The sequence below is a fragment of the Cervus elaphus genome, chromosome 9 (assembly GCF_910594005.1).
Source record: "Cervus elaphus chromosome 9, mCerEla1.1, whole genome shotgun sequence".
Lineage (NCBI taxonomy): Eukaryota > Metazoa > Chordata > Mammalia > Artiodactyla > Cervidae > Cervus > Cervus elaphus.
The window spans coordinates 22,216,858-22,244,220 of NC_057823.1; the positions used below are offsets into that span (position 1 = coordinate 22,216,858).

The 27,363-nt window shown below is 57.9% G+C and overlaps 1 protein-coding gene across 1 annotated transcript; it reads left to right on the forward strand.

Annotated features, from left to right (window-relative positions):
- SH3GL1 (SH3 domain containing GRB2 like 1, endophilin A2) lies at window positions 1–27,304 on the forward strand. The gene is made up of 10 exons (XM_043911922.1): window positions 1–256; window positions 21,939–22,007; window positions 22,331–22,403; window positions 23,183–23,326; window positions 23,740–23,873; window positions 23,983–24,141; window positions 24,480–24,583; window positions 25,216–25,340; window positions 25,500–25,556; window positions 25,864–27,304. The coding sequence occupies exons 1-10, from the start codon at window positions 212–214 to the stop codon at window positions 26,058–26,060; spliced, it is 1,107 nt and encodes a 368-aa protein (XP_043767857.1). The 5' UTR covers window positions 1–211; the 3' UTR covers window positions 26,061–27,304.
- Window positions 27,305–27,363: the final 59 nt, after the last annotated feature.

A 27,363-nucleotide genomic window follows, 5' to 3' on the forward strand; every position in this document is an offset into this window, starting at 1 on the left:
TGTGCGGTTGCCATGTAATATCCTGGCCGCGCGGGCTCGGGAGGGTCTGAGGCGGCGCCGGGGCGGGCGGAGCTGGCTTGAGGGCGGCGGAGGCGGTGCCGAAGGGGCCCGCTGAGGCGCGCTGGGGGTTGGTGGCGCCCGGAAACCTGTCGCTTGCGCGGTCCCTCCGGCTCGCTGGGTCCGGGCGGCAGGCCCGACTGTGGAAGGCAGCATGTCGGTGGCGGGGCTGAAGAAGCAGTTCTACAAGGCGAGCCAGGTGAGCGGAGGCCGAGGCGGGGCGGGGTGGGTGGGGGGGTGTGCGGCGAGCCCCGGGCCCAGACTGCTCGGAGGGGGCCAGGCGATGCCTGGCCTGGCCCTGACTCGGGAGGGGACCGGAGGTAGTGAGGGGACGATCTTGGCACGCGTCCCTCGCAGGGTGGGTACAGCCTAGGAGGGACAGGGTCTGCGTGCGAGGGCGCCCAAGCTCTGTCCGCCATGTGGGCTCCAGTCTCCTCCAGGAGGGTGGGCAGACGTTGGAGAGGAGCAGAGATGCACCCAGAGGTTGTTCCCGGTCGTGGTTCCCTCGCCTCCTGTCCTTCCTTGTAAAAGGTCAGGGAGGGAGCGGAGAGAGAGAAGAGGAAGAAGCCGTCCAGAGGCTGTCGACACAGAGAGCCCAGGGGCAGGGAAATTTTGTGTCTAGAGCAATTCTTTTTTTTTTCCCCAAAGATGACAAACAGCCTTCTCAGTGGGCTGGGTGCAAAATTGAAAGGGTTGAGTGAAAAGTCAATTTCCCACCTCAGTTCCTCAGACATCCAGTCCCTCTTCCCAGAAACAAGACTGTCCCCAGTTACCAAAGAGAAGTGTACGCCTATTCTTTAAAAAACCCACGTAGTGGTAGCACGTAGAACCACGTACTTGCTGGTTTTCATTAACTGTGTCTTGGAGATCGCACTAAAGTCAGAATTCTCCACCTCGGGTCTTTCTCTGTCCTGGCAGCCATCCTGGGCACTGTGGGGCATTGAGCAACACCACGGCCCCCTCCCAGTCGATTTAGGAGCTCCCCCAGTTGTGACAACCACCAATGTCTCCCCATGCTGCCAGATGTCTTTAGGGGAACCCCCTCTTCTTTCCCCCCTCCCCCTAGAGCCACAGCACTAGAGCCTACTGTTCAATTCTGTTGTTTTGTTTTGTTCTTTTGAAGAGATAAGATGTCATGTATTTCATTTTCCTCTTTTGCTTTTCCTCTACCTCCTCCTGGATCTTTTTAATGGGTACGTGATATTCTGTTCCATAAAGTCAACCATGATTTTTTTTTAACTAGTTGTCTCTTGATGGATGTTTAGATTGTTTCAAGTAGTTTTCTGCCACGAACAGTATTGTCATGAATAGTGAGTATCTCTGCTCACAGGTAGGATTGGCTTTACAGGTTAAGTTCCCAGAAGTGGAACGTGGAATCCAAGATCGTTTAAGTGTTCTACTTGTGATGGACAGAATAGGTGTTTTGGAAATTCCAGGCCCCGTTGTTCACAAATCTGGTGAGAGCTGAGTGGATCCACTCTTCAGAAAACTAGGCAAATGTAAAATTCAGTTTACAGGCTCAGATCCAAAAAGTTCCCAGATTCCTCCATCCCATAAGAATCTTAGGTTTGGAGTTTGTATGGATAGACTCCAAGAAGGAACGAGCAATGGTCATAGGAATCCTTTAGGCAGTGCTGGCAAACCAGACTTTAACCCATGACTTGGAGAGGTCCAGTGGGAGGGAAAAGAAGTGTGTCCCCAGTGATACACAGCCAGGACCTTTGGCCCCTTGAGGGGGAAAGTAATGATCCTAGTCAGGGCTAAAGATATTTGGGGTCTGTCTCTCGACTCCAGGCTAAACATTGGAGGAAGAGAAACTTAATCTAGATGGATTCTAGGGTTGTTGCTGAGAGTACAGCCCTGTGTCCCAGCAGGATGGAATGAGTGACCTGGCCCAGCAAGCCACTACCTCCCACTCTGCCCTGCCTCGCTGCACACTTGACCAGGGCACCTCACAGTGCTGCTCACTATCTTGGACACTGATGTAGCCCCTCCTGTAAGAACTATAGGTCTTGGAAGAACTCCTGGGCCACCTTGTTCCTTCCTATGGACAGGTCTCTGGAAGCCCTCCCCTCCCCACTCTCAGGCACAAGGGCCTATGCTGGTAGCCCGTCCTGCCCCCAGCAGACCCACTGCGATGGAGGAACTAGCTGGGCCTCTCAGGGTGTCCACTTGAGCCTTATCCTCTCAGGGAAGGAAGAATGGCCTACATTCAGACCTGAATGTAGCACTTAGGGGGAGCACTTAAAACCTGGAAAGCTCAGCGCAGCATAAGCTGGTGATTCAGATCAGTTTATTATCTCGACATTTCGGGACCCACTCCCAAAGAATCGCCACTATGGCCACATCCTCCTCTGAGAGCTGCCGTCTTGGCCTCGTGACCAAGTTCGTGTTGAGTTGTGTTCTCAAGAATCACCCTGGCTGTGTTCCATTCCCTCTGCAATAGTTTCCATAGACCTCCACTGTGGATCTGGATGTGTCCACCTCTCTGTGTATTTCTTGTCTTGATTTTAGAAACACCTCCTTCAAAAAAAAAGAAACACCTCCTTCATCCTCTTTCTGTGCCCTCAGGATAGGATCGTCTGGGCCAGGTAACATTCCGGTTAAGTCTAATATATATTGAGGTTCACCGCGTGAACATGTTTTAAACCAATCAGTCTCCGTTGGTCTCAGTGAGTCTCAGTCTCAGTCTCACTTTATCTGGCCCAAGGGTCAGCATACTCCCCTTTCTACACCAAAGGATTGTGGGGCATTTGTCTTCCAGTAGGACCGTGGTTCTCAGCCAGGGCCAGTTCCACTCTCTGGAGGACATTGGCAATGTCTGAAGGCATGTTTGGCTGTCAAAACTTGGAGGTAATTAATTGTATTACAGTGCACTGGGCCCCAGATGTCAGCGGTGCTGAGGTTGGGAAACCCTGTTTTACAGTTTGAGAAAAGTGAGGATAATTTTACCCATACCAAATGACAACAACAGAAATCCCTCCTGGGCATTCTTGTGGCAGCTGCCTGCTTTTTCTAATTCTCGAAACAAGAGATAACCAGACATATGCAGATGGACACGTATGTAAAACTCAGCACCCAGACACCACATCTCCCCTACCCAAGTCCTCAGGAGAATCCCAGAGTATCTATTGGCATCTTGTCAAGCTTGCATTGGCACCTCTTCCCTTAGGGGTGACTAACCCTTCTCTCTCCCCTTCCCCTCCGTGCAGCACCCCAGGGACATTTGGCAGCATCAGAGGCTTTGTTAGGCTTTGGAGAGCAGCCGCTAGTGGCACTGAGTAGGTAGTGGCCAGGGATGGTTGCTAAACACCCTGTAACACACAGAACAGCCTTCTGTACCACCAAGAGTTATCTTGCCCAAATGACAGGAGCGCCAACGTTGAGAAACCCTGCTGAAACAGGTTCTTGATTTCAAAGGCTTGTAACAGCGTCGTCTCTAAATTGAGAAAGGTGGACGCGTGACAGAGAGCCAGGAGTAGAGAAGCTTGGTTTCTGGCAGGTCTACCTCATCGATGACATCGGTGACAAACCAGCTTCCAGTAGCTGGCACGAGACTGGCCAGTTCTGCACCAGTTCCTCTCTGGTGAAAGCTTTCAGGTCTTATACAAAATCGATTTGAGCTTGAGTGGGAAGTTTGTGAGTTTTTACTTCTGGTCACTGACAGGCTGAGCTGGAGAACGTTGAGGAATCCATAGAGTAAAGCAGAAAAAGAAGTAGGCGTCTGTCCCGGGCCCTCTCGCGCCTCCCCATGTAATAATGCCAGTCAATAACTGTCTGGTCTTTATGCACATCTAAACTGGGGGGAGAAGCCTTTATGAGTCTTTCTGGGGAATAGAGGTGGGTCGAGGAACCCACTAGCGAGCTCCAGTCTCAGAAGCTCACTTGTCATTGTGGTGTGTGTGGGTGACATTAATTTCCACCTAAGCTGCTAACTGGTTTCCTGATCATTCTTGTGGCTGTGCTGTGTGGAGATCTGAGAGTGTAACTAGGGGTAGATCTGGCAGCTGCCTGGAATGCTGGCCTGATTTCTCTGGTTTTTTTCTTTGCCTGAAAGGAGGGAGAGAGTTTGAACTAAAAGATTGATTCCATCCAAGCTAGGAGGGGAACTCATGACCGCCGTATCCCGTAAATTTGAAGTTTGTTCGATTCTCTCTAGGCCCTGTGTTGGTGTCTAGGAGGAAAGATTGAGCTTCCTGGGAGAGACATGGGGGTGCGGGAAGGACTAGGGGACCCAGACCCCAACTTGTAGGAGTAAGCAGTAGCTGGGGGAATGTCAGGGGTCTCCCAGATACTGCCTGCTCCGACCTATTTTTTTTTTCCCAACCTTTTTTTTAACTTCATTTTGTGGAATCACACTCTTGATTTCCTAGCAAAGTACTTGGCCTGCTGAGTAACAGACATGGGTGATCTTAGGACACAAAAGTCTGGAACTTATAACTCCTTAAGTGTCAGCATGAATCAAAGTATGTAGCCTGCGATCGACAGGTGTCAGGCAAAGTCTGGGGGTGGGGACGGGAGTGGGAGTGGTCTCTGGCCCAGGCCCTTGAGCCCAGCAGCTGCAGGCATTCACCCCCGGAAAACCTGCCTCGGGGCAGCAGACGTGGCTTTTGGCCATGGCCTTGTTCACATGCGGCGGGAACTGGGTTAAGTCCACTCTTACAGGAAACCATTCCGCTGACTCATCCGTAGGAAGACCCTTGACCTCGCAGTGTCCCTGCAGGACCCTGGGCGGAGATGATCCCATCCTGCCTCACAAGCTAGCTGGGTGCAGTGCCCAGCCCTGTGTTGTAGGCTGGGCTGTGGAGCTTAGAAGCAATCCAAAACTGCCCTTCCCTGAAGGAAGCAGGGGCCTCTCATCTCCACCACTTCCCAGGCCTGTCCGTAAAACCAGGTTAACCTGACCTCCTGGGCAGGACCCACTGTTCGCCATCAGGGAGGCACCCCAGAATCAGGCAGCATCCTGCATCTCTTCGTTATTAACATGCCAGGACCAGGGGCTCATCATGTTCTGAATCCACTGCTCATAACTGCTGTGTATGGAGCCTGAAGTTCACTGTGACTCAGAATCCTGGGTGTAGTAAAGGCCAGTTTATCACAGAACTCAGAAGGAGCTGATCGCCCTGCCTCTCTGGGTGTGTTTTGAGGCCAGGCTGTAGGATACTTAATTATACTCCGTGTGCCACTTAATAACAGCCTGTGAGGTGAGAGGTTTCTCAGTATCTCCCTGCTCAGCTTTAGGAATTGGAGGCTATCACAGTTTTGAGACCCCAGAACTGTCGCAGGCTTAGCAACTGAACGCAGAAAACAGTGCCGTCCACCCAGCGTCCCTCCAGAGGCAGCATCCTTCGGGGCCCTGAGTGCTCCGCCTGCCCTTCCAGTGCCCCTTTGTGCAGCCCTCTGTGTCTCTCCTTAGAGGACAAACTGACAGGCTGCAACTGGGCCCTTTGGGCCTGCCATTTGCTTCTGGCCTGCATGTCCCGTGACCTTTGACCCTGGGTTGGGGGCCACAGTTAGTGCTGCCCTGGCCCCTATCTCCACCGTCTCCTCTTTGTTGCCAATATCTTGAGACTGACCCAATCTAGGGAAAATTAGTTTTTCATTTGGGGTGCGCAGCCAACTTCCTCCATAGGGTTTCAGAGGCCTCAGGCCGTTGGCCAGGGCAGTGGGGGAGGAAAGCCCAGTTGTCTTCTGTTTCTGGTTTCTGAGGTTGGGGGAAGGGCAGGGGGAGGTTTCTGAGGTTTAAGGAGGGTTTGATGCTGGAGCCTCCCAGCCACAGGAGGGTTTGGGAGCTCACAGGCCTGTGGAGGCATCTTTACCCACCAGCCGTGCCCAAACCCTTCCCCGGGGAAACGTTAGGGGTGATGTTTCTGGACTTTTTCCCAAGCCGTCCCTGGAAAGCCGGATGGAGGAATGTGTCAGACTAGCAGCAGCTGCTTGCTCTCTGCTCTCTGCCCCCCTTCTTTCTCATCTCCCTCTTCCTCCTTCCCCTCCCACTCTTTTCTCTCCCCACACCCCCTCTTCTCTCCCTGCCCCCCTCCCCAGGGCTGAATTTACAACCATTTCTCCCAAGCGCTGCACTTTGGGTACATTCTGCTCATTTCCTGTTGAGCGGTCCCCCAGGCTCCACGAGCCCAGGCTCCCAGAGGATGGCTGCGTCTTCCTTTTCCACTCAGCTCCTAGAAAAACCTGCTGACTGGGCCCGAGAGGGGGTCACGCGGAGACTCCCAACCACAGCAGGAAGACAGACGTGCGATTTCCTCCAAAGGACCTGACTCAGCATCAATTGCTGCCTCCCTGGGAAGGCTGCTGCCCGGTGGCTCAGACCTCCACACCTGGGTATTACAGTCGTCCAGAGGTGCCGTGCCCTGTCCCGGGTGTGAGACAGCCCGCCCAGGGGCCATTGAAGAACTCAGTGAATATCAGGTGGGCCGAGGGACATTTGCCCTAAATTGTGGGTTGTGAGAGTGCAAAAGTGGGGTGTCCATTTGGGCATGAGAGAGAAGGCAGAGCTGGGGCCTGCTAAGGGGAGCGTCCCTGGTGACCCGGGGTGCCATGTCAGCTCCACCTAGCATTCAGCACCTTCCCCACCCTCCCTCGAGCATGGACAGCACACTCCAGTCCAGCAGGTCTGCTTGGCCTTGTAGCTTCCATCCCTCCCCACCCTTGTCCGGCTCTCCTGTTTGCCCTCAGACCCTGCGTGTCTTTCTTCATCCTTGCCACCTCTTGGGTGCACTCTCCGGAAGCACTTCTCCTCCCTCCCAGCCTCTGGCCCAGGGGTCTCTTGCCCCCGTGCTGCACACCGAGCACATCCTCACACCCGGTACTCTTTCCTCTCATTGGGCGTGAGCTCCTGAGGGAGGGGGCTGCTTGGCGGCTGGTGACAGGCCCAGGTGCCCACAGGTCATGGCTCACTGAGCAAGTTGTTAGGAACAGTGGACGCCTCCCCAGAGCAGGCGTGGGATGGTCTGGTGCCTTGATGGTACCTGTGTGAGGCAGGGTGGCCAGTGAGGCCTCAGGTCTCGCTGGTTTAAAAAATAAGGAACAGGTCCTACTGGTTTAAAAAATAAGTCATCAGAGCTCAGAGGTTGTCTCCTTTGCTTGGAATCTGCTTTGAGGGCTCCAGGCCCAGAGGAACTTGCACTTGACTTTGTCACAGGCAGTCTCTGTTGTCCCGACCCCACAGCCAGATCCAAACTTAACGGGAGGTGCCTAGCTTCCTGGGGAAAGGAGGTCCATGGGCCCAACCTCTCTGGCCTCAGAAGCCTGCTCTCTAGGCTCCTGGACCTCTGAGCTCTTGGACTTGACCAGGTCCTATGTGTAGCCCCTGTGTGGCTTCCACCCTTGGCCGCCTTCTGCCTCTTCTCCTGTTTCCTCCCACAGGCAGCCAGCTTTCTCCCTGTCCTCTGCCTGGCCCCATTGGTGCCCCCTGGACTTGCTACCCTGCCTCTGGGCCTTCTCCTTCCGGGACCTGAGTTCCCTCCCTGGCGCCCCTCACCTCTCCAGATCTTCATCCCCAGTCACAACACGCCCAGCCGCCCTCTAGATGGTGGTACCAGACTGGCTGGCTGGTACAGGCAATGCAGCAGGCTCTCCTAGGCCCAGTACACCTGAGGCCCAGCCCTGACCTTCCCTATCCTTCCCTGTCCTTGCCCCGAGGACCTGGGAGCCTGCTATATCTATCTCCTCGGCATCTGAGCCTGCAGTAAATACTGTGCACCAACCTCTTAGCCTGGGGCCTGAATTAATTCGTTAATTTGACCTTCAAGTAGACTCACTTTTTAAGTTTGTTTTTAAAAGGGATCTTGATGTTATTTCTTACAATAAATCATAGTAACAGGATCACCACATACAGCAGAAACAAAGCAATGTGATCAGTTCTTCCTGGATTCCTGACCTCTGAAACTGGGGTCTGCTCTCTCTTGTGAAAAGAATTGTGAAACCATAAGTTCCCCACTGGGGACTTTGCCTGGCAGTCCAGTGGTTAAGAATGCGCCTCCACTGCAGTGGGCACGGGTTCGATCCCTAGCTGGGGAACTGAGATCCCACATGGCATGTGGCACAGCCAAAAAAAAAAAAAAAGCCTAAAAATAATTTATTTTTAAAAACAAGTGTCTGCCAGGAAGTTTCTCCTAGCCAGAATGAAGGGTACTGGAAGGGGATCATGTCAGGACTAACTTTCTCACTTGTCCCTTGCCTTCTCTCTTCTCTTGGCACCCCTCCCCTGCCCCTTACAGTCTTCATGTGGAGCCAGGAACTCCTGCAGGCTTGAATTAAGTCTCGGAAGAGAAGAGTTCTGGGGTGAGGGTGGATTTCCCGAGCATCTGGGGCGGAGGAGCCCTGACAGTGTGTGGCCCTGTTCAGACTGTGCGCTTAGTTCCCCGACACCATGCTGGCCAGCACAGCTCAAGCCAGTCCCAAGTTCTCTGAAGCAGGAGCAGTCGACTGATGGTTTTTCTCTGGTCATTTTGGGTCTTGGCCCCAAGAGTTAGCAGAGACTTACGGAAGGAAACCGGGAACTCTCACTTTCAGGCACCACTCCCTCCCCATCCCCTGCCACCTGCCTCCCCACTCTGAGGCCCCTTGGCCGACCCCAGCCTGTGTCCATCAACTCGATGGCCTCAGGTCATCAGAGCCTTAATTTTCAGAAGTCCTGCGGCCAGCCCTGGCCTGTCAAGGCCACCTTTTGTCCAGAAGAGGCCAGCCGAGGGAACGGGGTCAAGGATTTCTGTGTCCCCTACCCCTAACTGCTGGCCTGAGATTTACTTTTATCTCCTCTCCTGGGGCATTTCCTCCAAGCTGGGGAAGTCTTGCTGTCCCGCAAGGTCAGCATCTCGCCCCCCCCCCCCCCCCCCAGGAGTCTTGGAGCAGCTGCAGCTCCCCACCCATTGCCCCTCTACAGCTCGGTGTGAGTGATGCCCCAGAGGCTTCTCTGAGGTTCCTCCTTCGCCCCCAGCCTTGATGCATTTACTTCATACCTCTCTGGGTTCCTCATCATCAAGCCTTTCCCGCCAGTGGCCTCAAAGGCGGCCAAGTGCTCTGTCCACTTCACCCCAGAGCACCTTGTGCCCTTGGCCTTGGCCGGTGGTAGGTAGGAGGCACTGTGGGTTTGGGAGGCCTCCGTGGGATGTTGTGGCAGCGGGGTACGTTGGGGACCCAGGGTGTAAGATGCTGTTCCAGGGGACTGGGGTGGAGGGCCTTCTGCCCGGTCTGAGTCCAGGAGGCCACTCGGCTCCCAGCCGCGCCTGGAGGGGAGCTGACTGCTGTCCAGGCAGTGTGCGCTCAGCTACTCCCCCACGCCAGGCAGCGCTAGTGCGCCATAAAGGACACGTACCTTTTCAGGCACTTGAGTTGGTGCTAAACTGTCTCGGATGTCAAGCGAGAGGTAAAGAGTGACTGGCCAATAGCCAGGCACCCAGGAGAGCTTGAGTAAACACGCGTGGCATAGTTAAGTGCGGAGGCCACGCCCTGATACATCACCATGATGAACTCACCACTAAAAAGTCCACGGCTTTGTTTTGCAAGTTCACACCGCCTGAACAGTGTCCCAGGGCAGCTTTTTTGTCCTGCTCTTTCCCTTCACACTGCTGGTGCCCTTCGTCCACCCCAAGCCTGTGACTCTAGTTCACTTCCACACCTCCCCGTGGTCCTTTATGTGTTGACCACAACACGTCCCTCCCCTGGCAGCGGGCACTGAGGCCACTGCTGCGTTTCTGCTCTCAGCGTGGCAGTGAGCAGTCATGTGGGCGTGCCCCAGGTGAGGTCCCAGAGTTCCTCTAGACTCCTGCTGTGTTTTTGTTTTGTTTTTGTTTTTCTAATTTTATTTATCTATTTATTTGACTGCAAGGGGTCTTAGTTGTGGCATGCAGAATCTTTAGTTGCTGCAGGTGGGATCTAGCTTCCTGACCAGGGATCAAACCTGCATTGGGAGCACGGAGTCTTAGCCACTGGACCACCAGGCAAGTCCTAGACTACTGCCCTTTTAACGTGACCATGTAGATTTTAAGCAGGCCCAACCTGGGAAAAAACCACCACCTCTTCAGCTGGCATGACACAGCCAGAGCAGGTTAGCTCAGGGCGGGAGGGCGTCCCAGACCCGTGCGGTGGCTTAGCAGCTGAGCTAGGGCAAGTGTGGTGATGCAGGGTCCTGTGACATGCACGCCCAGTACGGAGAAACCAGGCGTGACGCATGAGAAGACGACCCAGGCCTTGGCCTTGAACGTGGACACGGGAAGGAGAAGGGAGAGCAGCGTGCAGGTTTCCCTGGGAGGCCCTGGGGCCTCGGGGCCACTGCCTGCCCTGCAGTGGTCCAGGAGCCCAGACACTGCCCGTCTATGGGCTCAGCCCTGCCAGGGGAGCAGAGGCTGTCTGGGTATGAGGGGGAGAGGAGGAGGCCCTGGCCCCTAGACAATCATCATCAGGTGACGAGGGGTTGGAATATTCTTCCTGCTCCTAGCTCAGGAAGTGGCAACACCAGACATGTGTCTCAAGATGACAACAGAGAAGGAAGATTTGGGGCCCAGGGCAGGGTAGCTTTTCTCCTGCCGAAATCAAACTATAAAGACACCCCGGCTTAGCGGGGCACAGTCTCCTACACACAGAGTGTAAGCATGACTTCTTGGGGTGTGTACTGGCATCATCTTGAAAGACAGGCCAACTCTTGATGTGCCATGATGGGATGGGTGGGACATTCTGGGAGTCAGGGCAGAAAGGCCCCCAGGGTGTTGAGGGTCGGCCAGCAGAAGCAGGAGGAGGTGGGGCGCCCCACAGGCTGGCAGGAGCCATGCTGGGCTTGCTGCCCATCCTCCTGCCTCAAACCCTGTTGCTTTGCTTCCAAGTAGAGCTCTAGAATGTGTGTCACGGCCGCCCGTCAGCAGTACACGTGGTACCGTGAGCCCTCTGGAGTCTGGGCTGGGGGCTTTGGGTAAACAGGGACAGCTGGGACCGCAGCCTGCTGGCAGCACAGTTCACGCAGTGTTCACATGTGTCCTGGTGTGTGCAGAGGGCCTTCACTCCAGAGACAGGGGCATCTTCACATCCCAGTCGTCCAGTAGCTCTGCATGTCCTGCCTCTGAACCGCGCCTGTGCGGGGACCCGCCTCCAGCTCCCTACCCTCTTGGCCTTGTTCTTCCCCTGGGCTTTGCATCACGTGGGGAACAGCAGACTCATCTTTGCAGAGCAGCTCATGGTTCTTGAAGCATGTTCCTAGCCAGACCCCACAGCATGCCATCATCAGCCCCCCATTTTACAGTTGAGGAAACTGAGGCTCAGAGGAGTTGACATTCTTAAGACACAAGGCTGTCTGTGATTCACACCCCTGCTGCTGCCTGTGTCTCAGCCCTGCCCCAGAGCTCGAGGGCACACCCTTGTTCTGACTTGTTGCTGACAAACCTGGTTGGCGGTGTTTTCCCCAGAGGTCCTGAGGGCGGGGGTCTGTTATCTCAGCAAACACTGATCTCCCATCGCCTGCTGGGCCCTGTCAACAGCAGGCAGCTGCTGGGAAGTTAGCATCTGGGGACAGGGCACGTGTAGGTGGGGAGGGGAGGCTATCCCGGGTGCTGTTGGCTGGAATAAAGGTGACAGAGGAGATGGGCCCTGAGAACAGCCCTCCTTTGTGGCCCAGGGCGGGGTGTCCACCCACCACTGGGGCACAGACAGTAATGTCAGGGAGTGTGTGGGCCAGTCCTGCTGTGCCTCCTGAGAAGGGGGAGCTCCCTCCCCCGGTGCTGCCACCGCAGGGGATGGCAGTCAGGACAGGAGCAGCAGGATCTGAGGCCCACCTGGCCCTGGCAGCCCCTCTTGGTCTCCTCATCTTGTGCCGAGATTCCTTCCTTCCTGCTTCAGGTTTCCAGGACTGACTTTGCAGGTCAGAAGGGAAGGTACCTCTGGACAAATAGGGTGGGGGACAGAAGGAGAAGTGGCCATGCAGGGTGATAGGGTGCTGGCATCTGACTTGTGGCCCAGGAGGGGACTGGTCACCTCCCCTGGCTTGCCATGTGCTGTCCTGGGATTGTGACCCACCCAGTTGCTTCTGGTAGCCGCACCCGAAGAAACTGGTCTCAGTGGCCCTGAGTCACCTGCTGTCACCGCCCAGCTAGTGTGCCAGATAAGGGTGCGTGCCTCAGCACCCACTCAGAGCTTCTGTCCTCCCCTCGAGCCTACCTTTGATGATCCGCGAACCCGGGTATGTGGCCTCTCTGGCTGCAGCCTGACAGCAGTTTGGGGGCTGTTTCCCTTTGGCCTTCAAGTCTGTTTGCCTCTCAGCCTGCCGTTTTCATGTCCTGTCCTCCCAAACTGCAGGCGCAGCCCTTTCACGGGGGCTTCTGTCGATAGGAGACCACCCCACTTCAGGACCAGAGTACCCTGGATACAAGGCAGCCTGGGCCCAGCATTTTGTTTTATTTTTGGCTGTGCTGAGTTGTTGCTGCACAGGCTTTCTCTGGTTGGGGTGAGCGGGGCTGCGCTCTATTCTGCTGTGCGGGCTTCTTATTGCGGTGGCCTCTTGCAGAGCACAGGCTCTCTGGTGCTCGGGCTCAGTAGTCGCGGCTCCCAGGCTTTAGAGCACAGGCTCGGTAGTTGTGGTACATGCGTTTAGTTGCTCTGTGGCGTGTGGGATCTTCCTGGACCAGGGATCGAACCCATTTCTTTGGCATTGGCAGGTGGATTCTTTACCACTGAGCCGCCAAAGAGTCCCCAGCTTGGGCCCATCTTGCTCAGACTTTTTTCTTTTGCACACTTTCCCTTTGCTCCCTGGTGAGAGGGCCAGCTGTGGGCAGACCTCAAGTAGAGAGTGGGGATGTAGACAGGCAGCCTCCCTAGGCAGAGTTCAGCCGAACTTGAACTTCCCATAAGCAACACAAAGGACAGTGGTGGGTACGGGAGTTAGGGATGCTGTCATCCGGCAGCTCCTGGGTCCTCAGCCCCCAGTGCTTAGCCGTGTGGAGTGGCACCATGAGGTCAGACCCCCTGTGAGGTCCTTCCTTCCTCCCACGGGCACGAAGTATCAAGGAAGCATTTCTAGTCTTGCACACGGTTCCGAGCACGGATGGTACAGAAGTGCCAGGGTCACACTCTCAGAGCCCAGGGTGCTTGAGAGAATGAGAGTGATGGGTGGGTCAGGGACAGCCCCTCTGAGGAGGGGGCTCTAAGGGGGACCAGATGGACAGGAGTCAGCTGTGGGAAGGTTTGGAACAGAAGGAACAGCATGGCAGAGACTCTGATGTGGGATGAATGCATACCTTTTTGGAACAGAGCCTGGTCCAATGTGGGGTTGGCCTTCAGAGAGGAGGTGCCAGGACTGGTAATGGGAGAGGGTAGCCAGTGGTCAGGTTCCTCCTACCTGGGTCCTTCGGAGGTGGGTGATGGAGAATCAGGAGGGCTTCCTGGAAGAGGTGGCTTTACATTAGTTAGGCTTTTCAGAATGGAAATGGCTAGAGAAGGGGAGACAGCATTCCAGGAGGCAAGGGCTCTGGGCTTTCATCACCTTAGCCTGTCGTCATTGGGGTGCACATGGCCCCACCTCAAGACATGTGCTCTGGTGTCCACAGTCTCTTTTGTGGTCGGCTGTGGCGATGACATTGAATGCAGGGTTTGCTCCAGTGCCTTCGGAAGCCGAACAGCTGTGCATGTGCCTCACAGGATTTCCAAGCCCTGTTTCCTGTCTCTTTCCTGAAGGGTTGCTCCTGCGTCAGCTCTGCCATTGACAAAAAGATGAGTTTGCAGAACACCTTGTTTACTCAAACACGCTGGACAGAAGTTTGCTGTATGCCTGGACACCCACTGGTGGGTCTGCAGGCGGCAGCTCCCCCACAGCGCACCCTGGCTCAGGGGCAGCAGTGCAGGGCGGGTGTGGCCTCGCCAGCAGGACTCGGGGGATTTATGACCTCATTTGTTTGTGGGTTGGGTGTTTCTTTTTATAAGTTTTCATCTGAAGTTGATTTTCCCGCTTGTGTGACACACAGCCCTCCTGCCTCATCCCTGAGATGAGAAATGAAAATGCACGAGGCCAGTTTACACCTGGGCTTTTCAGCACTGGCAAGAGTTCCAGGTGGAATTCATTCCTGAGAGATGAGCCTCAATTGCAAGCAGTTGTGGGGTAAAAACCCTCGGCACAGCCTGGGGTGCCAACTTGGGTCAGGCCCACCTCTCCCCTTCTCCCAAGGAGACAGAATCCTGAGCCCCCACCCCGCTCTGCTCCCCGGATATCTCAGCCGGGCCGTGTGACTTTGGCCCTTCACCTCCCCCAATAGCATTTGAGGCAGGGTCGCTCAGTGAGGGTGGGGGCAGGCCCATCTGATCCTCCCCATGTAGGTGGCATCAGGCCCTGGTCGGGTCTGTGTGTGACTGGTGTCCCCCTCCATGAACAGCTCACGGTCCAATATGCCGTTGGTATTCATAGAGAGCTCTGTAACGTCCCTGGGGTTGTGGGCTGAGGCTACCCTGGAGTGGTGGGTGCAGTGTGAGAGACTGGAGTTCCAGGAGGCTCGGGCAGAGCCGCCGGGGCCCCCAACACAGGCCTTCTGCCTCCGGACCAGTGCACTCAGCATGGGTCGGGTGTCATCCTGGTTGGCCATCCCCAGTGTGTTTCCCATCAGTGTCCAGGAACAGCTGTGGTCCTCTTGACTGCCTGCTCCCAGGGGCGGGGATGTGGCCTGATACTCACCGGGATGCTTCCCCAGCCAGGTGGGAGGGTGGGGATTGTAGCCGGATCTTGTGTCCCCGGCACCGTGACATCCCAGCCAGTCTCTGAAGTGAGGAAGCAACATCAGGGAGACACAGGGCAGCCTCCAGAGCAAGGGGACCCAGTCACCCCTGCTGTCTGGCTTCGTCTCTAACACGCACACGTGCATACACACTGCACTGCCTGGCCCTGGGCAAGGTACATCACCTCCTGGATTGTCAGTCTTTCCATTTATTAATTTGAGGTGGAGATGACTCCCCGGTGACTGCAACTGGGCCAGTGAGTGCTGGAGGTCTCTGTGGCTCCACCCCTTCCTCTGGGGTCCTCAAGGTTAACCGAAGGGCCAGCAAGATCACAGGTCCCAGGAACTAGGCGTCTTTGCTGTGTTTTGTGGACACATTAGAAGATGCACACCTAATGTGACCCATCTCCCCTCCAGCAGTCCTTGCTCCCCCCCACCCCAAAACCAGCCAGAAGTGCTTCACCGGGAAGCCGCCCCACAGCTGTCCCAGCACCCAAGGGGGCTGCTTCCTCCCCGACTCCGCCGAATGCACTGGGAGCTGGTTAATCACAAGTGGGAGCGGGAACGGTTCTTGTCCAGTGCTTCTGCTTTCTAGGGGAGGAACTTGGCGCCTTAACAGCAATCCCAGGACCAGCCATCACTGGAGTCAGTGCTCAGCGGGGTGGGGCGGTGGGGGTGGGGAGTGGTCCCCAGAGGAGGCGGGACTAGATGCTGTGGAGCCCTGACCCCAGGCCCCGCCCCTCCACAGAGAACCCAGAGGACACTCGGGCCTGTGGCTTCAGGCCAATGGCCTGTGAGGGGAAAGCCTGCCAGCCGGTTGGGGTCACGACCACCTACATCCTCCCAGCCTTGGGAGCTGCTGTGGGCAGGAAGCCTGGCAAGGCCGACCAAGGTGGGGGTGCCTGTGAGGCTGAGCCAGGGCAGAGCAGGCCTGAGTCAGGCGGGAGGAGAGGCTTCTGGGGTCCACAGGGGTCTCGTGATGGATCCAGGGCATGTAAAGCCAGTTTGAGGCCCTGTGGGGACAGCAGTGTGACCACTGGGGGGGTCTAGGGACTTCGTCATCAGCCTGAGAGTGGAGGAGCAGCTCTGGATGTGTGCCTTGACAGAGGTGGGAGGGCTGTAGGTGCTGGGCCCCCCAAAGCGTGCAGCAGCAGAGATCGGACTGCACTCTGTTCTGTCTTGGGACCTTGTCCTCCAGCTCATCACAGCCTGGACAGTCCCTGAGCAACTGTCCCCTCCCACCACTGCTGCCACCTCCGGTTCATTCTTTCCAACCACTGGTTCCTGCTTTGCTCCCGGTGCCTTGCCACGTCAAGATCAGACTCTGGATTAAGCCAGACGTGACTTTGAGGGGGTTTTTCTCATGTAACAGTCTCCCCCCTCATCTCAGCAGCATGTGCCAGGCAGGGGAGCGGCCGCTGGGACTCACATGGCATTCAGCTCCCTACCCACCAAGCCAGTCCTGAGAGGAGTCTGTGTAGGGAGGCTGGAGGGAGCACCACAGGGCAGAGAAGCCAGGGGGCTTCAGACTGCGGGAGGCCTGGTCTGACCAAGGCCCCCAGGCCAGGCTCGTCTGCACAGTAACAGCCCACCGCCTCCTGGGAGACCCTGCAGCAGGCTTGTCCCTGCAGTCTTGGGGACCCCAAGGGTGCTGCTCCTGAGCCAGCATGTGCCAGCCTCTTGCCCAAGATGCCACCCTCTCTGCTGAGAGAAAAGCTCAAGCTCCACATACACCCTGACACGCTGTGTGGAACCATGTCTGGGGGTCCTTGTCTGCCCCTTGGGGCCAGATCCAGTGGTCATGGTACTCATTGGAGGGTTTTCTCTGCTCCTGTTCACAGAGCTGCCATCACAAACTGTTTAGCTTTGATCCCTAGGGGGAGAGGAAGTGCATGCCTAGAGGCATGACCTTAATTCCTGGTCTGCTGAAGGAAGTTGTGACTTGACAGGACACCTCCCTCTGTGGGGCTTCACAGAGGGGTGTGACTTCTGCTGTCAGCTCACAAGTATGCGCTTGAGGCCCGGGACGGGACGGAGGAGGCGCTCCTGCTGCCAGGGCACTCTGGCTTCTGCTGCCTGTCTCCTGGGCTGAGGTATTGATCACGACCCTCCCACATGAAGCCTTGTGTGGGTGTGAATGGTGTTTCTCTGGTCCTCACTTCAGTGGCACCCCTCCTTTGCCCTTTGGGGCGGCGGCCCAGCCCCGCACCTCCTGGCCTCTACTCTCAGAGCCACATGGGAGCCAGGCTGCCTAGAATCCAAGCGCCACGCCTGTTGGCAGGCATGTCATACTCGAGCAACTCATGGGGGCCCAGGCTCTGGAGATCATCCCGACCCAGAGCCACTGGAGGTTTGCAGGCAGGGACCGACAGGAGGCTTTGGGGCAGTGTTGCATGGTACATCACCTCCTCAGAAGTACCCTCAGCTCACCTCCGTAAGAAAGGCATCGGTTACCTGAGCTCACCCTCTGAGTCCCTGCCAACACCCCCCTAGTCAGGGGCCCAGGGCCCAAGCAGAGAGAAGACTCAAGAAGGCCAGCGGCTTTGTGTGTCGACTGGGCAGCAGGCCAGCCTGGCTTTGTCCGCCTCGTGGGCTGTCCAAGTCACGAGACAGAGGCCGTAAAGGAAACTAGAAGGGGCTGTTCTGAGGTGTTTGGCGAGCGGCTCCAAGATGTTAGGAGGCCGGCAGGGAGGGGACCGCAGTCAGAAGGGATGTGGAGGCGATCGCGTCCATCCACATGTTCCTCCCGTCCTGTCCCCGTGCTGGCCTCCCCGTCAGGCATCACTCAGCCCCGCCGAGGATCATCGGGCTGGCCGTCTCTGGGTGTGGGATACCCTGTGCTGTGAGCTCCAGCCTAGACCACACTGGGTGCTGCGGCTCAGCCAGCCTCCCCTGCCTTTACCTCCCTCACCAGAGGGGCGTTCCTCAGAGCCAGCACAGTCTCTGCCAGGGCGTGGGCTCCTCCCTGTGGTGGTCGCAGACTGGAGCCAGGAGTGCTCATGCCCGAGTCTTGGGTCCTGGTGACCCAGCTACGGGGCGTTCCTTGGCCCAGACCCAGGGGATGGGGGGGGCCTGGATCCCAAGGCCCTTTCACCCTCATCGCCTGTCCCATGCCTTTTGTTCCAATTCTCCGGCCAGGGCCTGAGAGTGGCTGCCCCTGGCCCCTAGCCTGGCGCTGGGCTTGGCGCTCCCTGTGAGGAGGGACAGAGAAGTGGGGGCTTCTCCAGCAGTCACTGGCAGGCAGGGAGAAGCTAGCTGGGTGGAGGGCAGGAGGGGGGCTGGGATAGGACGGGGACCTCCACTGTTAACTCGAGAGGTGGTGGCCCCCCAGGCCAGCGCATTGGCTTGCGAGGCATGAAAATGCCAAGTAGGACGCGCGGAGCATCCATCCTGGACCGCAGGCCCTGAGCAGCCCTGCTTCTCTCCCCGCCTCCCACTCCTCTGGGCCAGCCTCCTCCTGCTGCTTTTTTTAAACTGTGAATTCATCAAAGTGGATCGGCTACCCAGGTCACCAAGCCTGTAGATAGATCAGCCGTTGATTTTCCATGTTGTATTGATCAGGATTCCCTGCCAAGATGATTCAATTACAAGGTCTCCCCTTGGCGTGTCCCACTTGTCAGGATCTGAGCTTCTGCTGCCTGCCATCCATCTCCAAGCCCCCCTTCCGGGACTGAAGGTTCTCCTGCCTTCTTGTTCTCCACTCAGCTCCTGGAGCAATTGCTCTGTTGGCTCTTGGCACATGGCATCCTGTGTTTGTGTGTTTTTCCAATGTGCGTTCTCTGTTTCTCTCCCACGTGTCAGATTCCTAGCTCCTGTCCAAATGTGGCCAAAAGCCTAGAATACTGAAGAACACTTGTCTTCTGAGAAAATAGCCCCCTCCTCCAATTGGTCTTTAGCATCAGTGCCCACGGGGCCACTCTCGTGGGTGGAGGTCCTACAGGTGCTCAGCAGCAAGGATCCACCTCTCTCCCAGGCTCACTCCCTCCCCAGGTGCCTGGGACTGGTGTCCTCAGACCACACGGCTCTGCTGCTCCTCAGCGTGGGAGCCTGAACTGGGCCACCCTTTGCCTGTTGCAGCCACTCATGAGCGTGTCATCTAAATCCCACCATTCAAGTCCACATGCCAGCTGAGCCCGGGCCGTCCTGGCAGAACAGCCCGAGTGGGTCAGCTCTCAGGGAAATGAACAGTTTGGGGGTCCTTCCCCCCCTCTGGCAGTGACCTTGCCACAGCTCCGGTGCCCTCAGCTCCAGAGGGCAGTTGCCCTCCAACCTGCCCTGGAGGCACCTGCAGCCTGAATTGAGGGCAGGGCACGCTCTTCCCAGGGGATATTGTAGCCATAACACAGGCCGTGCTTCCCTGGTGGCTCAGACAGTAAAGAATCCTCCTGCCAATGCAGGAGATGTGGGTTCCGTCCAGGGTTGGGAAGATCCCTGGAAGAAAGAAAGAGCAACCCACTGTAGTATTCTTCCCTGGAGAATCCCATGGATAGAGGAGCCTGGAAGGCTATAGTCCATGGGGTCGCAAACAGTCGGACACGACTGAGCAACTGAACAACATCAACAAAACAGGTCAGACCAAACACGTGGTGGGGGTTGGCTTGTTCAGTTTCCCCAGAGAGGTAGCACTGGAGGAACCGGCCACAGAGGGAGCCCCTGTGGGGTCAGAGGTGTGCCTGCCTGGGTGGGTGTGCAGAGGCCAGCAGTGCCCCCATAAGCTGTTGTCACAGGGGCCAGACAGACTCAAGGCCTGAGCTCATAGGGCCACAGAGCAGCCCTCCCTCGGCAGTCACACCTGTTGGCTGGTCTCAGAACCACTTATGAACCTTTTTACCAGGCAGCTGCCCAGCCTCCTCCCTCTTCTAACAGAAAAGACCCTGTCCTGGACCTTCATGGAACACACGGTCCCTGAGCACCTCCCAGGGCAGAAATGAATCCAGGCTGCAATCCGAGAGGCCTGTCTGACAGGCAGCAGCAAGTTCATCTTCAAAGGCTGCTGCCAGGCCTGGCCCCGCAGTTCCCCTGGGAGGCCCCCGCGTGGGCGTCATGGTGGCAGCCAGTGTGGGCCCACTGCCAGTCACTCAGGCTCCCACCTGGCTGCGGAGGCCCGGGCGGCCATGGTTTCCACACCACTGCCGTCACGGCCCTGCAGGAGAGTGGGTAGCAGTCACCCACCTGCTCAGCTGTCCCCTGCACCCTGAGACGACAGGTGGGGTGGGGGGCTCAGTGGATGCAGACAGGAGAGGGGGGCACAGCCCATCGCCTCCCGGGCCCCTCTCCCACAGGCTTGGGACATCGTCGGGTTGTGGGGAGTGGGATGCCGACGCTGCGGGTGAAAACGTTACCTCCATGGCGGCGCTGCTGCCCTTGTTGCATCTCAGAGGGTGCGCGCAGGGTCCCTGAGCAGGACTGAGCGTCAGAGTCCTGCCTCCCACCCAGATGGCACGCCCTGCCCTCAGCCTCACCGGGCATCACCGCTGCCTGCAGGTCTCCTGGGGGCCCCCTGCCCCTTCTCTGGAGTGCTGTCTGCGCCTCCTCAGGGACCCTGCCCTCAGCGCCCCTCCCTTCCCTGATGCTCTCGCTGCAGTTGGTCTGTGGCTAGCCAGTTCCCTCTCTTCCCTCTAGCCTTTTGTCATCATCTCATCCATTTGTATCAGTTCCAGACTGTGAACCTTGGAGAGAAGGGACTTGAGGCCAGTCAGCCTGAGGGACTGGAGCTTAGTGCTCACTTGGGGGGTTGGGGGGGCATGCAGAGATACTGGTGGGGACCCAGATGTTCCCAGCGGGGCCCCCAGAACAAGGAGGGCCCATGTGGTAACTGTAGGGGGCTCACAGAGGTGACACTCCCAGGGGGCCTGGAAGAGGCCATGGGGTCTGCCCGTGCGCTCTCCCCTCAGAGGAAGGACGTGGTCCCCACAGGCGCCCAGGCCCCCTGCACCCAGCAGGCCCTCGGCCCGGAAGGTGTGGTTTTGAGCCCTGGTGCTTCAGCGGCCCTCCCGGTTCACCAGAAGTGTCTCATCCCACGTCAGACATCTCACTCATTTCCCTCTGGCAACCACTGAATTTGAGAACGTCCTGTTTTGCCATTATCAAAAGAAGTGAAACTGTCCCATGAAACAAAGTGGGACGCCCGAGAAACACCTATAGGAGAGACACAGGGCTTCCCTTATAAAGTCAGAATCGGGCGCATAGCCTCCACCTGTCTGAGGAAGCCCCTGAGCCAGGCCTGCCTCCTGCCTGTGCCCCATGTCCTCCTGGACTCCAGGGTGCAGCTGCCATGAGAACCCTGACTGGCCGGGGTGTGTGGCTACCCGAGCAACGCCCCAAGACCCTGGGTGGGCAGGGCAGGGATAAAGGCCTACAGGCTGGGCCTGCCGTGCAGCTCTACCTCCTCATGGAGAGACAAGATGCTCAGGGGAAATAATGGGGCATCGGGGTGGGCAGTGTGGGCATCATGGAAGTACCCCCAAGCACACGCACACAGCCCCTTGAGTGCACACCTGTCACCCCATTTTACAGAGGCAAGAACTGAGGCCCAGTGAAGTCAATAGCCCAAGACCACACAGGCTGAAGGCAGTGTGCCAGCCATTAAGAAATTGTGTACATGGTGTGTGCCCATACCAGAAGTGACTTCCGGCCCTGTGACAGTTGGCCCACGCAGGACAGGTCTTCCCTCCCACTTGGTGCTCGTCATTCAGCCTCGGGGCCTGCTCATTACTGGCCCCGGCGGGGTGGGTGGCGGCGGGGGAGATGGAAAGCAGTGGTCTGCAATATTCCTTCCCTTAGTGGCAGTTCAGTGGGAGAGGGAGGTCACAGTTCTGTGAACCTTGGCACCTCACCTGGAGCTGAGCCACAACACCACCATCCAGGCATGGGCACCACAGCCTGTAAGGGGGACCCAGACAGTCTGCTGAACCCTGCGGCGGTAGGGGACACTCTCAGACTGTGGAGCCGCCAGCACAGCCTGACCACGTGGGTGTGACCAGAGAGGGTCCCCCCCAGGACAAGCTCCAGGCCCTGGGTTTGCAGGAGTGTGGGGGTTTGGAGCAAGGACCTCTTTTAGATCCCTCCCCCTGTCATTGGCCAACATGTCCAGCATCCCTGGGAAGCCATCATGGCCATTCTGAACCCTCACTTTCCTCCTCCTTGGCTCACACTCTTTTCACTCCTTTTGTCCCCCAGCTGGTCAGTGAGAAGGTCGGAGGGGCGGAAGGGACCAAGCTTGACGATGACTTCAAAGAGATGGAGAAGGTAATGGGAGAACGCACCTGTCTGATGCCTGGCAGTGTTACCAACCCCCACAGAGCCCGGCCCTGAGCACTCTGGAGTTGGCAAGGCTTATGGGGAGGGTCTAGGTGGGTTGCAGGCCTCCCCCAGCTCTGGGCAGGTAGCAGTGGGGACACAGCACAACCACCAGCAAGGAGGGAGAGAGACCCCAAAGCAGCAGGGGGTTCCCGTGTGGATGCTGAGGCAGGCAGGGAACTGGGAGGAGCTTGAGGGCTGTCCAGGGGCTCCTGGTTTGGCCTCAGGCACCCTGATGGTTTTGAAACTCCACACATGGACTCTCTTTACAGAAGGTGGATGTCACCAGCAAGGCTGTGACAGAAGTGTTGGCCAGAACCATTGAGTACCTGCAGCCCAACCCAGGTAGGGGCACCTATCAGCTGTGAGTGGTCTGCACCCCAACTCCTCAGGTCTCTGGCAGTCAGGAGTCCTCTGGTTACTGGAGCATGAAGAAGAAAGGCATGGGCACAAAGAACTGAAACACCCAGGGGTGGGTGGTTTCAGGCATGGCTGGATCCAGGCATTCAAAAGATGTCCTCAGGGTCTCCAGTTTCCTACTGCTTTATCTGTCAGCTCCCCTTTCTCATGATCCTAGCCTTAAATTACCCTTACAACTAGTGGTCCCAGCAGAAGAGAGCATGTTTTTCTCTGTCAACTCCCTGGACTAGTGAGAATTGGCTGGCAGGCCCCAGCTGTGTACCTGCCTCTGGAGCATGCAGTGGGATCTCGGGACCAAGAGGGACGCAGGGCTGCTGGGTTCTGTGGTGAAAGGTGAATGGGTGCTGGACAGGCAGCAGCAGCCGCCACCTCCACTGAGGCCTGTGCCAGGGACGGACTGGAGCTGCTGGGGGTGCAGGCATGCCTGTGTCCCCACATCTAGACCTGTCTACCATGCTTCTCTGGGGGTCTCGAGGAGCACATACCCCTCTCCCTCTTGCCCCACCCCACTCCTGCCCACTGGAGAGGCTCCCAGGAGAGGCTGAGAGCAGAAGAGGGGAAGTCTGGGAGGTTCTGGTTCCCTGGGCTGGGGGAGCACTGCAGAAATTAATGGGCAGAAATGGGCAGCTGGTGGTGCTGGCCAAGCACAGGCCTGGCAGCTCCTTAAGACCACACCCATGCCCACCTGGCCCATCCTCTCCTAGCCTCTCGGGCCAAGCTGACGATGCTCAACACGGTGTCCAAGATCCGAGGGCAGGTGAAGAACCCTGGCTACCCACAGTCAGAGGGCCTGCTGGGCGAGTGCATGATCCGCCATGGGAAGGAGCTGGGCGGCGAGTCCAACTTCGGTGAGGCCAAGGTGGGGGGGCCTGGATGAGGTGGGAGACGCTGGGTGGAGGGGGCCTGAGAACATGGGGCAGTCTCTGGAGCTTCTCCAGGGCTGGCTGGCTCCGTGGAAGAGAGCAGTCGAGGGTTCTTTGGAAGCTCTGTCTCCCATGAGCACTGTCTACAGCGTCATGGCCATGGGAAAGCTGCATCTCCCCACAGCTGACCCAGTCCAGACCTGGGTGCCTTCAAAGAACTGGGAGGGTGGCTCATGACCAGCTGTCACACCAGCCCCTGTGGCTCCAGGTCAAACTCCAGGGTCCCTTGTTCTCAGTTCTGGCATCCAGGTTCTTGGCTGTGGGGGTGATGTGTCTCTTCACTGCACAGGCCAAGGCCTCCAGTGACAGCTCCCTCCCCCACCCCACGCTCTTCCCAGGCGACGCTCTGCTGGATGCTGGAGAGTCCATGAAGCGCCTGGCTGAGGTGAAGGACTCCCTGGACATTGAGGTCAAGCAGAACTTCATCGACCCTCTGCAGAACCTGTGCGACAAGGACCTGAAGGAGATTCAGGTATGTCCCTGCCCAGCCCCGCCTGGGCCAGATTCCTAGCAGGAGGTGCTACGGGGAGGCCCTCCCTGAGGCCCCGGGCACAAGACCTGACCCCCATCCTGGCCCGCAGCACCACCTGAAGAAGCTGGAGGGCCGCCGCCTGGACTTCGACTACAAGAAGAAGCGGCAGGGCAAGATCCCCGACGAGGAGCTGCGCCAGGCCATGGAGAAGTTCGAGGAGTCCAAGGAGGTGGCAGAGACCAGTATGCATCACCTCCTGGAGACTGATGTGCGTACGTGGGCTGTGCACCCCTCCTCACAGACCCTGGGGGAGCCCCGAAAATGAGCCCAGCGGTGATGCCAGCGTCCCAGGGCCAGTGGCGGACTTAGTGCCTGTTCAGGATGTGAAAGAAAGAAAGTGGGTACAAGAGGACCCAAGGGGCGACTGGCCGCCTGAGGCTTCGGGGTCTCCTCAGGCCCCTCCCCTCCTCTGGCTGCAGCTCAAGGGTCAGGCAGACAGGCAGGGATGGGCCCATGTCCAGAACAATCTGTGAAGGCTCCCTGCAGGAGGCAGCTGGAGATGGGGCTCAGGAGGGCCGTGCTGCAGCCCTGGTTGGTCCCTTGCAGATCGAGCAGGTGAGCCAGCTCTCTGCCCTGGTGGATGCCCAGCTGGACTACCACCGGCAGGCCGTGCAGATCCTAGATGAGTTGGCCGACAAGCTCAAGCGAAGGTGAGTCTGGCCCTTGACTTCTCCCTATGAACAGCGGCCCACTCTGCCAGCTAGGAGGCCCAATGGCCTGGGGCTGGGGCCACCTGGGCCAGCCCTTTAGGGCCTGGGGGGATGACCTGCCCCTGGGAAACCCCATCCTGCTGTGAGCAGCAGCAAGGAGGGGGTTACCTCTTCAGAAAGAACCCCCAGGCTGCATGGGGTGGGGGGTCCCAGGAGACAGCAAGACCTCATCACACTCCCACTGGTCCCAGAGGAAAGGTTTGGGATGTCCTTTGGGGAGAGGGTTTGCTACACTGTCCCTGGAAGGCCATTCTCCTCCTTCCCTGTCTCCCTGAGCACTCAGCCCCGAGGGCCATCTCACAGTCAGGAGGCCCCCAGGACCTTGAGAAGGGAAGTTCTGGTGGGGGTGGTTCCCTGATGCAGGGAGGGTGTCTGTGGGGCGGCAGCACCCGGGCAGCCATCACCAGGGAGGCTTCTGGGTTCAGTGGGACCCAGCCTGTAGGCAGCCTTGGAGGCACACCAGGGCACCGCCACCAGTGTTCCCGTGCATGGTATCCCCTCACACAGCCCCCCACTTGCACCCTGAGTCCCAGGGTGGCAGCTGACCTCGACACGCACTCCCTCCCCTCCAGGATGCGGGACGCCTCCTCACGCCCCAAACGGGAATATAAGCCCAAGCCGCGGGAGCTCCTGGACCTCGGAGAGCCCGAGCAGCCCAATGGCGGCTTCCCCTGTGCTGCGGCCCCCAAGACCACAGGTGAGGGGGAAGAGGCTTCCTCTTTGCCCCAGGCCCCTTCTGGGGTAGCCCCCAGCCACAGGGCCAGTCCCCTGTGAGAGAGCATCCCCCCAACCCTGGGATGGGCGCCAGGCCCCACCCCAGCATCTTTGGCCCACCTTGTGCTTTGTTTGCAAGCAGCTTCATCATCTTTCCGATCTTCTGACAAGCCCATCCGGACCCCCAGCAGGAGCATGCGTGAGTGTCCCACCTGGGGTTTAGGGTTCTTCTCCCCCTGCCTCCCCTCCCCTCCTCCGGTAGAAGGGGAGCTGGCCCTCACTGCTCCAAGTGGTGCCCCAAGCGCTATGCGCTTCTGTTCACTGACACCCTGATGCCAGGAGGCATCGCCAGCTCCTCCCAGAGTCTTTGTCCTGTCATCGCCTACTCCCCTGGGCAGCTGTGGGAGCCATGGTCGGCAGGACCAGGCAGCTGGGCAGGAGGGGAGGCAGCATTGCCCTGTGTACCACCTGGGGCGTGTGACAGCCTAGACCACCCCCACCCGCAGCGCCCCTGGACCAGCCAAGCTGCAAGGCCTTGTACGACTTCGAGCCTGAGAACGACGGGGAGCTGGGCTTCCGCGAGGGCGACATCATCACGCTGACCAACCAGATCGACGAGAACTGGTACGAGGGCATGCTGGACGGCCAGTCAGGCTTCTTCCCCCTCAGCTACGTGGAGGTGCTGGTGCCGCTGCCCCAGTGACCGCCCCTCCGTCCGGATCTCGGCATTCCACACCGCCAGGGCAGTGCTTGTGGCTGGCAGGGCGGCCCGCTTCCTGCCGGTCCAGGGGCAGCAGGGTCCCCGTTTACACTAGCAGTCACCGCCAAGGGGCTCCCTTCCCCACTCCGCGTGGCCGTCTTGGGGCTGGGCAGTGTTCCCCATCCTGCTGCTCTAGACTCTGCCCCCAGCCCACCCGCCTGCCCCAGGAGGCTCACACTAAGGTGCTCTTAGAAACACTAACTCCTACCACTCTCCAGGGACGGGTGATTCCAGGTGGACCTCCTCCTCTCCCCCCACCTCTTTCTCACACACACAGATTCAAATACGTTCTTTCCCACCTCCATCCACACACATACATGCACACTCACATTCTCTCCTGTTTCCATCCAACATTCACACACATGTACACATGTCCTCTCCCACCTCCATCCCTCGCAGCCCAGAGACTTGCCCTAAAAAGGATGGGACTGAACGTTGGTGCAATGGGGTGGTCTAGGCAAGACCCCCTAGCTGAGACTCACCACCCTGCTTTTAAATTCCCCCTCCAGGGTCCCCTGGGCCCGTGAATACCTACAGATGCCACCTCCCTGGAAGGCCCTCACCCCTTCCTTCTGGCTGGGGGCTCACGAAGAGACGAGCCTGGGGGTCTCAGAGGCCAGGGCCCCCAAGGACAGGCCATCTCCCTCCTGCAGGGCACTGAATCCCACACACTCTGGCCCACCACCCCATCTCCAGCCAAGCACAGGGAGCATCTCTCTCTGGCACAAGCTGCCATGACCAGCAAACACATACAGTGCGTGTACACATACACATAAATATACAGACACACACGGGACCATGGGAGCCCAGCCTCCACTATGTGGAAGGTCAAGCACAAAGGCTTTGACAAGTGAATGTTCCTGAGCCCTGGCTGCTGGGACCCCTGGGGAGTCCCGGGCAACTCCCTGTCCCAAGCCAGCCACCACACCCTCTGTGGACAGTGGCTCAGGCATCTCCACACCAAGGTAGGCAGCTGCCCAGGCCAGCAGCAGACCCTGGTCCTGGCTCACATTCCTTTCCTCTGGTGACTGATAAAGCCCCCAAGGACACCAGGCCCCCCCTTATCGTCCCTGAGGCCCCCTGGTAAACCAGCATCTGGAGGAGGCACAGATGTCATAGCCTGGGGCAGATCCAAATGTAATCCTGATGTTTTTTTAAAAACGTATTAAATGTCTCTTTCTACAGTCTCTGGCCTGGTGGTGGTGCAGGGCAAGCCCTCCCAAGGGGTCCCCGGCCAGGGCAGGGC